The sequence below is a fragment of the Homarus americanus genome, unplaced genomic scaffold (assembly GCF_018991925.1).
Source record: "Homarus americanus isolate GMGI-L3 unplaced genomic scaffold, GMGI_Hamer_2.0 scaffold30858, whole genome shotgun sequence".
Taxonomy (NCBI): Eukaryota; Metazoa; Arthropoda; class Malacostraca; order Decapoda; family Nephropidae; genus Homarus; species Homarus americanus.
In genome coordinates, this window is record NW_024737697.1 from 571861 (window position 1) to 586283 (window position 14423).

Sequence of the window (14423 nt, forward strand, 5' to 3'; positions counted from 1 at the left end):
TATGGGCCGGACCTAATCTTTACAAAAGTAACCATAAGCAAGAGAACGTCTCCGATTGCTCATCTGCATTCAGTTACTGGTGAATTCCTGTCAACAGAATTCTAGTTAGTGGAGACTGGAGAACTCATTCTAACATAAACCTGCGCACAAAATTTCACTTTAATCCAGGAAGCCTTTTTTGGGCTACTAAATAGATTTAGTTTGCACAAAATTGACTACAGTATATGTCCTCCATTCAAGATGACAGGAATACAGTAAAGAACATGTATGGACCTATCACAGGGATAATGAAAGAATGAATCAAGATCCCATCACTTCTGTCTGAGGGTTGGTAACCATGGCCCTCCACTCCAAACATTTGTTGAATGAGAGGAGATAAAGGGATAATGGAAGTACAGTCATGTCGCATCTTACGCGGGGCTGAGAGCGCATAAAACCAAAAATGCATAGTCAAAAATGCCCTTGAAACTCCCTTAAATCACCCATAAAGTACATGGTTATATATACCCGTCAATAGCGCATCTGGCGACTTGGCTGGTTAGGCCTATTTCAAAGTAAATGCACACCACACACAGTATGTGCCTAAAAATTATAAATACTTATCATAAGGTCAAAAACATAAAGGGAATTAATCTTTATGTATGTAGAAGCAAACGATGAGGATGGGAGAGAGAGAGAGAGAGAGAGAGAGCTATGCTGGTGTTTCCTCACTCACTGCTCCACTCTCCCACTGCCTCCTGCAGTATTTTTTCTTTATTTATTATTATTATTTTTATATTTATTCCTCAAATTTACTGGTACAGTATATATTATTTTGTGTACAAAGAATAAGTTCTTCAACACACATACCTCTCACACATCCAGCTTGTGACATAGTTCAGGCAATTACCCAGCTCAGTCGACTCACAGTATGTGTGGCGGCCACCGTGGTGGGTGTGTATGCCGTGATGCATTTAAAGCCCAGTAACCCACCACCTCATAACACATTTACTTCACACATAAGCTCTTTATTTTTTTTATTTTATAATTTTATATTATATTTTCCCCATTTCTAAGCCACATTAGAGTATTATAATGATTTCTTGACAGTTTCATTACAAGTAACAATATACAAGACGGCTGGGCTGGCGATTCGGCCACTTACCCTAGTTTATAGCCAAGGCCTTCGCTAGAACAGCTTCCATATACGTTCACTTCCACACATACACACCCATGTTCTTCATTATTATTATTTTAAGTTTTATATTATAGATTTTTTTATTTCTAAGCCACATCATTTATATAGAGTAGAATAATTGTTAAAGAAGTCCATTTTTCTGAGAGCCACACCAGGAGTCAGCTGTCTGACATGCCAGTTAGTGGTGGCCTGGAAGAGATGGTGATGCTTGTTGCTATTGTTACATATAGTGAAACTATAAAAGTTGTGGGAAAATCATTTCATTACTCTAATGTGACTTAGAAATATAGAAAATATAATATAAAACTGTAAGACAAGAAATATGAAGAGCATAGGTGTGTATTCTGTAGGAGTATGTCAATAGCGCATCTGACGACTTGGCTGGTTAGACCTATTTCAGTTTAACTGTGCACCACACAACCAACTCTGCTCCTACACTCACTGCATCATTCTTTTTGTTTCCCCTAAGCCAAGTGCATAAAGTTGAATGCGTGTAAGATGCGACACGACTGTACTGTAATGTACAGTATATGGAAGATGTAAATAAAAAAGAGGGGGGAAGAGAGACACTAAAATTGATATGGTACAGTGAACTATGGGATTTAAAAAGATTGAAGATTGCTGATAACTTGGACTGGGTAGGGAGTTGCCTGAAATACACTACTAAACAATGAAACCTCATATTATAAAGGGAGAAGCATTTGTGTGGTGTCTACTTCAGGAAAGACCCAGACATGTACATTAATACAGTACTTTTAATGTTTACTGTTTTTGTTGAACACACTATAACAATACACCACCGAAACATACTTTTTATTCTAATGATTTCTTCTTCAATAAAAACATCTTGACTGTTGTAAAATAACAGTACATACAGTTTGTTTCTTATTCATTCATGACGACAGATAATGCAGTACGTACTGCAATATGATTAAATATGCCTCAAAACAACTAAAATGTAATGTCATACACATATAATGAAGGGTAACCAAATTGTCATACTAGGGGATAGGTAAAATAATGAAAAACAACTAAACCAGTTGGCAAAACACTACAATGAGGGAACATTTAAATAGTGCTGTACATTTTCATTACATGGCAAGCAAGATGACAACAACAACTATGTGAGAGAGCAACACACCATGTCCATAAGTGGGGTACGCAGCAGGAGTAACTGAGGATCCTATCTGGACCCCTTGAACAACGTGAACCCTTGAGGGAACATACAATGGGGCCATAGGCACCTCACCAGCTGTGGATAATAAATACTCCTCTGTTGTAACCTGAAATAAATCTAGTCATTTAAAAACTACATACAAACACCAACTGAAAATACTAAACATACAGACTTTCCAAAAAACAGTGTACCAGTACTATCACATCATGTAGGAAGACTGAAGTAAGTACACTATACGGATCATAAATCTTGGCAAGAGACTCATATTAGACAAAAAAAAAAAAAAAAAAAAAAAAAAAAAAAAAAAAAAAAAAAAAAAAAAAAAAAAAAAACTGCCGGTACCTCCCAATACATAGAGAAATAACGCCCAACACTCACTGCCAACTATTTACATCCAACCTCTTGTTCCTGGACACCTCAGCACCTTCATGGCTTTTCCTAAGAATAATCTGTTAACTATTGTCATAAGATCTAACACGTTAATATGTATATTACATTAATAAAGTACAGTAGTATACAATATCATGTGCAAAATCAGGTTTCAGTCACTGGATTTACATAGAGCAACCCACCAAATGTTGTCATGTGTTGAATACCAAATACGTCTTCCCTTGCTTGGCATCCTAGATATCCTAAACAAATACTGTACACCTATCTCCTCTTCCAATGGAAAATATCCTGCAAGCTGAAACAATATAATTCACAAGGAATTAATTTATTTTAAGTATCACTTCAGAATACTAAATCAACTACTGTACCTTTAGGAAAAGATGTCCAGTTCTCAGTGTTGCTGTCATTCAGTTCTATGTTTTATATTGCTCCATCCATCATTGTGAATGTCTAAGAGACTATATCATATTTTCCATCAAGGCATCTAGTGCACATATTAACTGTAAGATCCTCACATATACAGTACTGTGCTGTATCAGGTATTCTTAACACAAAATATGGAAATATTAATAATGTATACCACAACAGCCTTTATAAACATTCATTGGCATGCTAATTGCAAAACCTATTTTATTCAACATTCATAATATCCCGAGGTAAATATTTACTACTACTGTGTTATTTAAGTGATTCAATATAAATTTCAAAGTAACAATAACATAATACAAATGCATGGAAGATGTGATGGAGCGTGAACAGTATAAGTTTATGCTATATGAGGCCGACTTGACCCTTTTGTTTTATAAGTGAAGGTGGAGGTGGAGATCAACATTCATGTCTACCCCATCATGGGTGAGTCAGTGCCAAGAGATTTATTCCAGGCCAAGCAGTGTGGAGAAGCACATACAAGAAATAGTTAACGTAGAGAAAACAGACACAAAAAAATATCAATGTTCCCCACTAGATACAGTATATGTATGGAAATCTAATTATTATTGCACATCAAGTCACCCGATGGATTATGGCTCACTGCATTTTCAAATTAGATAAAAAAAACTTATGGTTTACACAATCGAGCCATCTTAATTTTAATCAGTATGACAGCTTATACAATACAGTAATCCCTTCATTTACACAACTTCTATTTCCTTAAGTTATTTGTAAGGAATAATATACTGTTACACCCAAAATAAGCAACCCCCATTCTATACTGCAGGAGTTGTGGCATATTAATTATAATAATACAAGGGGACCCCCAAATTTGCGGGGTTAGGTTTTCAAAATGGACGCGAATCGCTAAATCCGCAAATAATATTTGCTGACCGGTGGGGGAGGAGGGTACATTTTTACTTGTTGACAAAGAAATGAATATTTCTTTGTCCTGTATTATAAATATGCATGTGTGTGTGTAGACACACGCATACAAAACACATGCAAATAAATAATAATGGGAAAATCCTCTTGCAAATAATTAGGAACAAATTTATTAAAAATGTGAGCCTACCCCAAGTCCCGTGCTTTATTAATAAAGCACGGACTGTAGGTTAGATTGTCACATTTTTAATAATTTTTTTATTATTTGTGAGAGGATTTTCCCATTATTATTTATTTGTATGTGTTTTGCACACGCACGCACGCACGCACGCACGCACGCACGCGCGCACACACACACACACACACACACACACACACACACACAGCTAAACAAAAAGTTAGCTTTGCTAATCTGCTAACTAAAAAGTTAAATTCGCTAACGCTAAACAGCTAAAAAAAATTAGCGGAAGCTAACGCTAATCGCTAACTTTTATTATATGAATTTAGCTTGGTTTTTTTTTTTTGGGGGCCTAAAAACCCTTAAAAACAGACCTAGAGCGCTGAAATTTTCATATGTTGTCTTGTAGCTTAGACAAAGAGCTTTCCAAAAAGGTATAGCATGCCAAGATCAGATGATGATCAAGGTGTACACAAATAATCAAATGAACAAATGAAATTAAACATTAGTTTACATTCAGGTTTCAACATACACTTTATAATCTTTATTTACTGTACGAAAAGACAAAGTATTAAACGAATCCAAAAACTATAATACTGTATAGCATAGGTAGCAAATAGCATCATGGCAAGATCAGATGATGATCAACTTATCAAGGTGTACACTGTACACAATTTCACAAATAATTAATTTGCATTCTCATACAACCTATCGGCCTTATTCATTATTCATGTAAATATGCAATACCAACCACATACACATTATACCAGTGCATTTTTATATAACTTATTGTTGGTCTTAGTTATGTAAATAAACAGAAAACTCTAAACTTTACAGTACTAACACGCAGTCAGCCAAGCGTGCCTGACTGGCTGTTGGAGACACGCGTCGTGGCGTCACACCTTACAACAGACAGGAACAAACATGTATAAATTTTGTTAGTGGACATAAAGCTAGCGGAACTAAATTTAGCGGAAGCTAATTGGTCCGCTAATGGTTTCCAAAGTTAGCGAAAACGCTAATCCGCTAACGAGAATGTTAGCTTTGCTAATTAGCGGAACCGTGCCCACCACTGCACACACACACACACATACAGGGCATGCAAGATTATTCTCCTTCCTACTCCACATATCAAGAAGCGCTCAACACACTGACCCTTTCGACTCTCACTGACCATCACCACGGCCTCATCTGCAAATTTGGTAAGAAGCTTCTACACCATCCTCGACACCGGCCCCTACTACCACCTGAGATCCCCTGTCCGAGAATTGCTGTTCGACACCACAACCGCATCCAGCCCATACGTGCACGAACTGATCGCTATAAGAACAGCCCAGTCCCAACCATTGTAAAATTATCAATAACATGTAATAAATCAGTGTATTCACTCCCAGTAAACACTGCTCCCTACACTGTCACTATGTTGAAATGAACTGTAGTTTGAGCTGATTCCCATCTAAGTTACTATATGTCTTATTTGTGTCCTTATGTCCTTGTATATTTATTTGTAATTGTAACCCATTCCCCAAATATGTAACTGTATATTTTCAGCCTTCTGGCTGCCAAAGCTCTTTCAATAAACCGTTAATTATTATTATTATTATTATTATTATTTACAATACAGGTAAAGGAAATTACTGTCTCTAGAACGAATGTCTCCCTGTCCCAGCCACGAAAATGCCGAAAACTTTAAAACTACCCACAGACATTCTTGGGTACATCCAGGGTGTCATCCGTGAATAATAGGGGACCATGAAATAAAAATTCTTGAACTTGGGGGCCCCCCTGTACCATACAAGCATCTGCCACGTTAAGGAATCTACAGTTACAGAATTTTGAAATTATGACAACTGTATAATTTTGGGTTATGGAAAAACTCCCTTACAGAATTTTAGTATAAAAAAAAATAAATAAATAAGTAAAATTTTTTCCAAAATTGTAAAAATTATATTGTGTGGATTATCTGTGGTGGCCACAAGGTGGTTGAAAGGCCACCCACCTCCCCCGTTGCCAGCAACCACCACAACAATGGCAATGTTTAGAATTCTATCCTCAGTTTGCATCTGTGTTACTGTGTATCCTTTTTCAACATGAGTGGAAAAAGACCATCAAGTTCAAGTGAAAGTAGCAGTGATAAAAGATTCCATAAAGAAATTACGTTGGACATTAAACTTGATGCATTAAGGAGATAACTCCAAGTAACTCTGATCACACCACCTCACTACACCACCTCCTGCAGCACTCAACATCATTTCTGGTAAGTAAAATTCAAGTTTTTTGTTCATTTATTATCACGGTACATGTGAAATCCATCTAATTTCATACATGTGCTTGTGTCACGTTTTTGGGCCTCAAAAATTTACCTTAGGAACATAGCTCAACTCTTATAATGAAAATACTGTACTGTACAATATATGAATAAAATGGTTTTACATTACCGAAAGATTTTCAGTAAGGGAACCCTTCCGTAACCAGGGAATGCCAGTACTCTACAAGGAGGAGGAGGAGGTTTTGCTATTGCTGTACATCCCACCACTCTTGTCTGTGTGTAAAGAACTGTATTGTATCAACCTCAACTACTGAGACATTGTCTTAAAATATGGGTGGTACACCTCCCAAGCTTACTGTACTGTACTGTGTCTACTTTTAGGACCCATAAGAAAGCAATCTCAATATACACCACACATTAAACTGCACAGGTTTTAGGGACTTATATGTGGGAGACTGTGTGAACAAGGTTAAGAACAAACATTGGATCCATGAAGAACTGTGAGTACAGTACAATAACCAATTTCTGTATATTAATTACCTACATACAATACTACTGTTTACATATTTGTGTTTATTTTGAGTACTGTATGTTGTACTGTAGAATAGTAAAGCAGTGTAGAAGTTTAGTATCATTCATCTATCATTTAAGAATGTTAAGTGTTAATTTCATAGGCAAAATGGATTTATGATATTTGAGAACAAAACAAGAAGTATTTTGGGGCAAATAAAACTTATGTCCTTTTTTTTTTTTTTTTTTTTTTACAATACCACATAATAACCTGTGTAAATTGAGGGTTTGCTGTATATATACACACACATGTAGGTACATTATGAACTTATGAGCACGAAATGAATCATATACATATATATATATATATCAGTGGGGTATGCTATAACGAATCTAATTGGTTCAGAACCTTGCGTTATAGCATTAGATTAGATATAGGTTAATCCGTTCAGGCCCCAAATACAACCACTTAACACTGAAAATATAATATAAAATTGTAAAATTGTAAAAAGTATAAATATGCATCTAAACCCTGAAATAAGAATATCATTTAATATTTGTAATAAAAAACAATAAATTAGAAAAAAAAAAATTAAATAATGTTTTTTGTAGGGTTTAGTTAGTTATAGCATTCTCAATTTTATGTAAAACGATTAGTTATAGGAATATTAGTAGTAGGATCGTTAGTTATAGCATACCTACTGTATATATATATATATATATATATATATATATATATATATATATATATATATATATATATATATATATATATATATATATATATATATATATATATATATATATATATATATATATATATATATATATATATATATATATATATATATATATATATATATATACTGTGCAAGTAAATCACTGTGGGTGCGCGTGATCAGGTATATGCTGATAACCACAAGGAAGAAAACACGAAGTTCCAAGCGCTTTTGTGTTCACATCTTCAGGGATGAGTACAGACTAGAGGTACAAAACAAGGTGTGTATATATATATATATATATATATATATATATATATATATATATATATATATATATATATACAGAGGAGGGTGAGATCAAATCCACAATGGTCAGATATTAGGTAATGACCCTACTAATCTTCAAAAAGCACCGCAGCAGTCGGTAGTCAGGTCAGAGGGTAAGCGGAGAAGGTTGGATCAGCTTACCCTCTGACCTGACTACCGACTGCTGCTGCGGTATGCTATAACGAATCTAATTGGTTCTAGAACCTCATTCGTTATAGGATTGATCCGTCCCAGGCCCCCAAATACAACCACTTAACACTGAAAAATTTCTGTGGAAAATGTAAAAAATACGGTACTTTATCTTACCTTAGTGTTGTTCAGCATGCAGGACAGGAGGCAGAGAAGGAGGGGGGAGGAGAGAATTATGGAGAAGAGGTGGAAGGAGAGGAGTCATCCTTCCTAGCCCTCTTTGGTGACTGTATTACAGGCACTTTGTCTGTAGGGTCTTTTGCTACTTTTTTAAAGAAGGAATCCAGGGTTGGCTGCTTCAACCTTGATTTCTGGATCTTCCAAAAGTAGTTCATCACAGTGTCATTAAAAATACTGATGCCCTTTTCCACAGCACCAACATCAGGATGATAATCCTCCACAAGCTTAGACAGTTTGCTCCAGCACCAGAACACATCCTTGAGATCTTTGGCTGGAATGATGCGGCTTTCCTCCTTGTCCTCATCCTCCCCTGACTCCTCAGAAGCTAAGCTCCGCTTCAGTGTGTCTGTCTCTTCAGTATGAAGCTCAAGCAGCTCCTCAGTGGACAGCTCCTTCCTGTGCTCATCCACCAACTCCTCAACATCATTATCATCATCCACTTCCAGGCCCATGGAATTGCCCAGACACACAATTTCATGTACAACAGCCTCTAACTCTTCAAAGCCTTCAAAGTCTCTTTGAAGCACACATTCAGGCCACAATGGCCTCCAAGCAGCACAAAGACACCTCAAAGAAACCTCTTTCCAGGCTGACACAATTAAAAACACAGCATCTGCTATATTGAAGTGACTCTTCCAAAATTCCTTCAAACTAACATCACTGGAAGAAGTGGAAACAAAACATTTTTTAAACAGTGCCTTTGTGTACAGCTTCTTAAAGTTTGAAATTACCTGTTGATCCATGGGCTGGATGAGAGGTGCTGTGTTGGGTGGCAAGAAGTGCACAGTGATGAAATTGAACTCCTCTGGCAATTCAACCATCAAATTAGGAGGGTGGGCTGGTGCATTGTCCATCACCAATAGAGCTTTCAGTGGAAGATTATTCTCCCTGAGGTATTCCCAAACACTGGGTCCAAACACCTCAGTCACCCACTCAGAGAAAAGACTCCTGGTCACCCAAGCCTTTGGGTTTGACCGCCACATAACACCAAGGCGGTTCTTCCTAATGTTTTTTAAAGCTCTGGGGTTTTCTGCATGGTACACAAGGAGTGGTTTTATCTTGCAGTCACCAGAAGCATTAGCACAAAGAAGGAGGGTAAGCCTGTCTTTCATCGGCTTATGGCCAGGGACAGAAGTTTCCTCCCTTGTAATGTACGTACGGCGAGGCATTTTTTCCAAAAAAGTCCAGTTTCGTCACAGTTAAATAACTGCTGAGAAACAAAGCCTCCCTCTTTAATCACATTTAAAAAAAGTCATGGTGTTCCCTAGCTGCATCCTTATCTGCATTAGTAGCTTCACCATGTCTCACAACACTGTGTAACTTATTTCTTCTTCTGAAACCAGTAAACCACCCCTTGGTACCCTTAAACACTGGCACAGCACTATCACTTCCACTGGGAGTCTTGGCTTTAAGGTCCTCAAACAATTGTTTGGCCTTCTCACAAATTATAGCTTCACTAATGCTATCACCTGCCATTTCTTTCTCCTTTATCCACACTAAGAGTAAATTTTCCATCTCTTCAATCACATTACACCTTGATTTGCTAAGTCTAGAGATTCTCTTAGCCACTTGACAGTTTTCAAATCTTCTTTATTTTTCAAAATCGTATATACAGTATAGTCGATTTAGCCATCCCATATTCATCACTAAGTTTCGCAATGCTTGTTCCATTCTCACGTTTCTTTATGATTTCTTTCTTAGTTTCAAGGGTTATGAGCTTTCTCACTCGCTTTGAACAATTCATTGTTACAATTGTACACTTGTATAACAAAATAGTTATACAAATAACACGAATTTCCACATCAAAAGACAAAATTTCAACAATAACAGTGGTGCACTGGCTACACAATGAGACAAAGATGGCGCCTGACGCTCTTGTTGTGAGCCGGGGTACAACAATATTCATGCGCCAGACGAAATAGTCCCGTATTCATCCGCGTTCGTTGTAGGAGTTGCATTCATTATAGCATTCTCAATTTTATAGGTAAAACCGTTCAATTTATGCGGTCAATTGAACCCGCGGAGGTCCGTGTAAAACGAGAAACGTGTAAATGGAATAACAAAACATATGGGATTAATTGAAATAGAGACTGGGCCGACTCCCAAACTCCACTTTTTCAGACACAATACCGACACAATACCTATGTTGTAGTAAAAATAACATCTTAATTTTATGATGGTATGCACACACAATTAATATTTAAGAGAAATACAGTCGGCAGGTTAATGTCCATTCAAATAATGGACTCAACTCTCGCCCCCCCCCCACCCTCTTCCCATGCTCGCTGGCTCCTCCCTCTCTGAGAAATGTTTGGGTGAAAACACTAGATTTTAAGGTTTAGTAATAAATAATACCTCAGACTAAAGTTAGGTTTAATATAATTGACATTGCTGGATTCCTTGCAAGATCAGGAATATTTTGAATATACATATCATATATTTTGCACAAAAGATAACATATTTGCTCTGTGTAAACAAAATTCTTGCATTAGATCTAAAATTTGTACAGTTGTACCCCACTTAACGCGGTCAATTGAACCCAGAGGGTCCCGCGTTAAGTGAAATCCGCGTTAAGTGAACAACAGAACATATGGGATTAATTCCAATAGAAACCGGCCCGACCCCCAAACTCCACTTTTTGAAGGCACATACCTATGTTGTAGTAAAAATAACATCTTAATTTTATGATGGTACATGCACACAATTAATACTTAAGAGAAATAGAGAAATACAGTCGCCAAGTTAATGTCCATTCAAATAATGGACTCAACTCCCTCCCCTCTCACACTACACTGCCGGCTCTTCCCTCTCAGAGAAATTTTTGGGGAAAACCACTAAATTTTAATAAATAATACCTCAAACTAAAGTTAGGATAATACAATTGACATTGCTGGATTCCTTGTAAGACCAGGAATATTTTGAATATAAATGTCATATATTTTGCACAAAAGATAACATAGTTACCTAGAGAAAAATTTTTATCTAAAATTTGTATGTTTAATGCAAAATATATGATGTTTATATTCAAAATGATCACCAAATTATAAGAATTCCAGCAATGTAAATTATATTCTGACCGGGTAATTTGTATGAATTTTATGAGCTAAAACAAATATCTTCAGTTAATAAAAAAAAAATAATCTTCACGACACTATCTGTCAATCAAAGTACCCCACCTTGCCTCCCCCCCTCTTCCAACCGCGCGGTCAGTCCCAACCCTCCCCCCACCCCCCACCAATCCTCCCTTCCAGAGTTTTTAACATTTAGTATTAAATAATACCTCAGATTAAAGTTAGGATAATATAATTGACATTGCTGGATTCCTTGTAAGACCAGGAATATTTTGAATATAAATGTCATATATTTTGCACAAAAGATAACATAGTTAATTTGAGAAAAATTTTTATCTAAAATTTGTATGTCTAATGCAAAAATATGATGTTTATATTCAAAATGATCATCAAATTATAAGAATTCCAGCAATGTAAATTATATTCAGACCGGGTAATTTGTATGAATTTTATGAGCTAAAACAAATATCTTCAGTTAATAAAAAAAAAAATAATTCTTCACGGGGTAACAGATGGTCGGTCGGTCCCTCCCTCCCCCCCACCAACCGTCCCAAGGAGATGTGTGGGATAACCACTAAATTTTAATAAATAATACCTCAAACTAAAGTTAGGATAATATAATTGACATTGCTGGATTCCTTGTAAGACCAGGAATATTTTGAATATAAATGTCATATATTTTGCACAAAAGATAACATAGTTACTCTGAGAAAAATTTTTATCTAAAATTTGTATGTCTAATGCAAAATATATGATGTTTATATTCAAAATGATCACCAAATTATAAGAATTCCAGCAATGTAAATTATATTCTGGCCGGGTAATTTGTATGAATTTTATGAGCTAAAACAGGCAATCAGGCAGGGTGGCGGGTGGGGCAAATCTAAAAATAGCGTCTCGAGCCGGACATTCACCACGTATATGTGGAAAAATCCGTGTTAAGTGAAAGTTCAGCTCTGGCGAGGCACCGCGTATATGATAAAACGCGTTAAGTGAAACCGCGTTAGGCGGGGTAATACTGTATGTCTAATGCAAAATCCATGATGATTACATTCAAAATGATCATCATATTGTAAGAATTCCAGCAATGTAAATTATATTCTGGCCGGGTAATTTGTATGAATTTTATGAGCTAAATAAAAAAAATTATACTTCACCTGCGTATATGAGTAGATGCACCGCGTAAAGTGGGAATTCCGGTTCTGGCAGGGTACCACGTAAATGTAGAAACGCGTAAACCAGAACCGCGTAAAGCGGGGTATTACTGTACAGTATATATAATGTACAGTACAGTGTATATGTTTGAATACATACTGCATACCAGTATGCAAAGCTATTAATTTCTGTTTCATGCAGCCTGTTTACTTAAACAAAAACCCCTTTCTAACCAAGAAAGCTCAGTGAAACATGCACAATTCAAATGCCTCTCACACTCCAACTTTCTCCCTTAAAGAATATAAACCAACTAAAAGGAAGAACAATGAGACATAACACGAGTGAGAACATTGTACAGTACTGACTTCAAAGAATAATTGAAGATAGTTCTGCTCCATAATTGTCTGAAGAAATAAATTTGAATGACCTCCCTTGCATTGTAGTGTGTGTTTATATCTACGATATTTGCTTGAACGATGGTCATCGTCCAGCCAATGTGGAATATGGAACACCTCTCTCGATACACTTGTCAGCTGTTGTCTACTCGAGTGTCGCCACATTGCCACCCAGGGCATGACAATCCTAAGCTTTGTTCCATGGTGATTGTATATGCCCATGATCGTGTAGCTCAACGATTAGTGGTCAGTATTTGTGTTGTTAATTATAATACAGTATATATATTTTTGTTACCTTACTGTGAGAGGACACCACTAATGTTCAATGTACTCTGTTTGGTGACTGTGAAGTGATTTCTGCTATGTTGTTGTGAACATGAGGTGTGCAGTGTCAGCAGTAATCATTATTTTTATGATAAAATCTTTCGCTCTGTGTTTGTGACTGTGAAGTGAGCAATGTAACTTTGAAGATGCCTGGGAAAGCCAAGATGCCCATGAAAACTATCTATCTGGAGGTGAAGCTTGACATTGTGAAGCTGTGTGGGAGTCAATAGTGACACCTCCACTCCACCCACAAGAGTCCCCTTAGCCTCAAAGGGTACATGTGATGATGACCAGACTTCTTCTTAATAATGTGGTGAGTGTTCTTCAATTGTGTTTTATGTATATCATTAGTGTAGTTATTTTATTTTGGGTGAAACATGTGGGTGTTGGACTGGCTGGGAACATATCCCGTTGAACCGCATGTTATAATGATCCCAATTTACGATGTCGTCCTGTGATGGTTTTTTCAGGAACATAACCCCATCGTAAATAGGGGTCACCTATACAGTTCTGTATATACTGTATATATAAAACAGTTACATTTGACCATGAATTCCTAAAAGACCTTCACCCTCAGACTGACTCACTTGGCAAGTGAGTAATGCATACTCCCAGTGCAATAAAGATGCAATTCTTTAACTGTACTGTACTGCATTCCAGGCATTGTATTACCACTGTAGAGTGGAAATCAATCTAGTGTTCCAGCTAACTGTCAGACATAATAATGCAAGTCAAATGCAGTCACAGTGAGAGTACAAAAATATGAAGTGAACGTCTTTCCAATGTGCATGCAAAAGAAAGTGAGAATATGGTCTACTGGGGATGTAAGTCAACACCTACTGTTAAAGAGCCGCTGTCGTATTGCCTCGTGAAAAGACGAATCAAGCGGAAAAGACGTGGGAGTATTAGGCGCTGCAAGTGGGGCGATGAGGGATCCCTTTGGTCCTCCAATGTTTGGCTGAGAGTACCAAGCCCATAACGGAGGATCCTCAGCATCATTTCTGGAGCCCTCACTTGCTCTCCTTGGGACTATCAGGTTGCCACT

The 14423-nt window shown here is 36.8% G+C and overlaps 1 protein-coding gene across 4 annotated transcripts in view; it reads right to left on the reverse strand.

The window, feature by feature from the left end:
- The window catches only part of LOC121873522 (lipopolysaccharide-induced tumor necrosis factor-alpha factor homolog), a 54682-nt gene that overhangs the window by 15008 nt on the left and 25251 nt on the right, over positions 1 to 14423 (reverse strand). For 2 of the 4 annotated variants that reach the window (XM_042377114.1, XM_042377115.1), the window contains exons 2-3: positions 14219 to 14423; positions 2319 to 2429 (exon numbers count right to left, since the gene is read on the reverse strand). The exon at positions 14219 to 14423 is cut by the window's right edge and continues 527 nt beyond it. In XM_042377114.1, the coding sequence (XP_042233048.1) occupies positions 2319 to 2429; positions 14219 to 14423 (316 nt within the window). The remainder of the gene's footprint in view (positions 1 to 2318; positions 2430 to 14218) is intronic. The other 2 variants (XM_042377117.1, XM_042377116.1) reach the window with 2 other exon arrangements.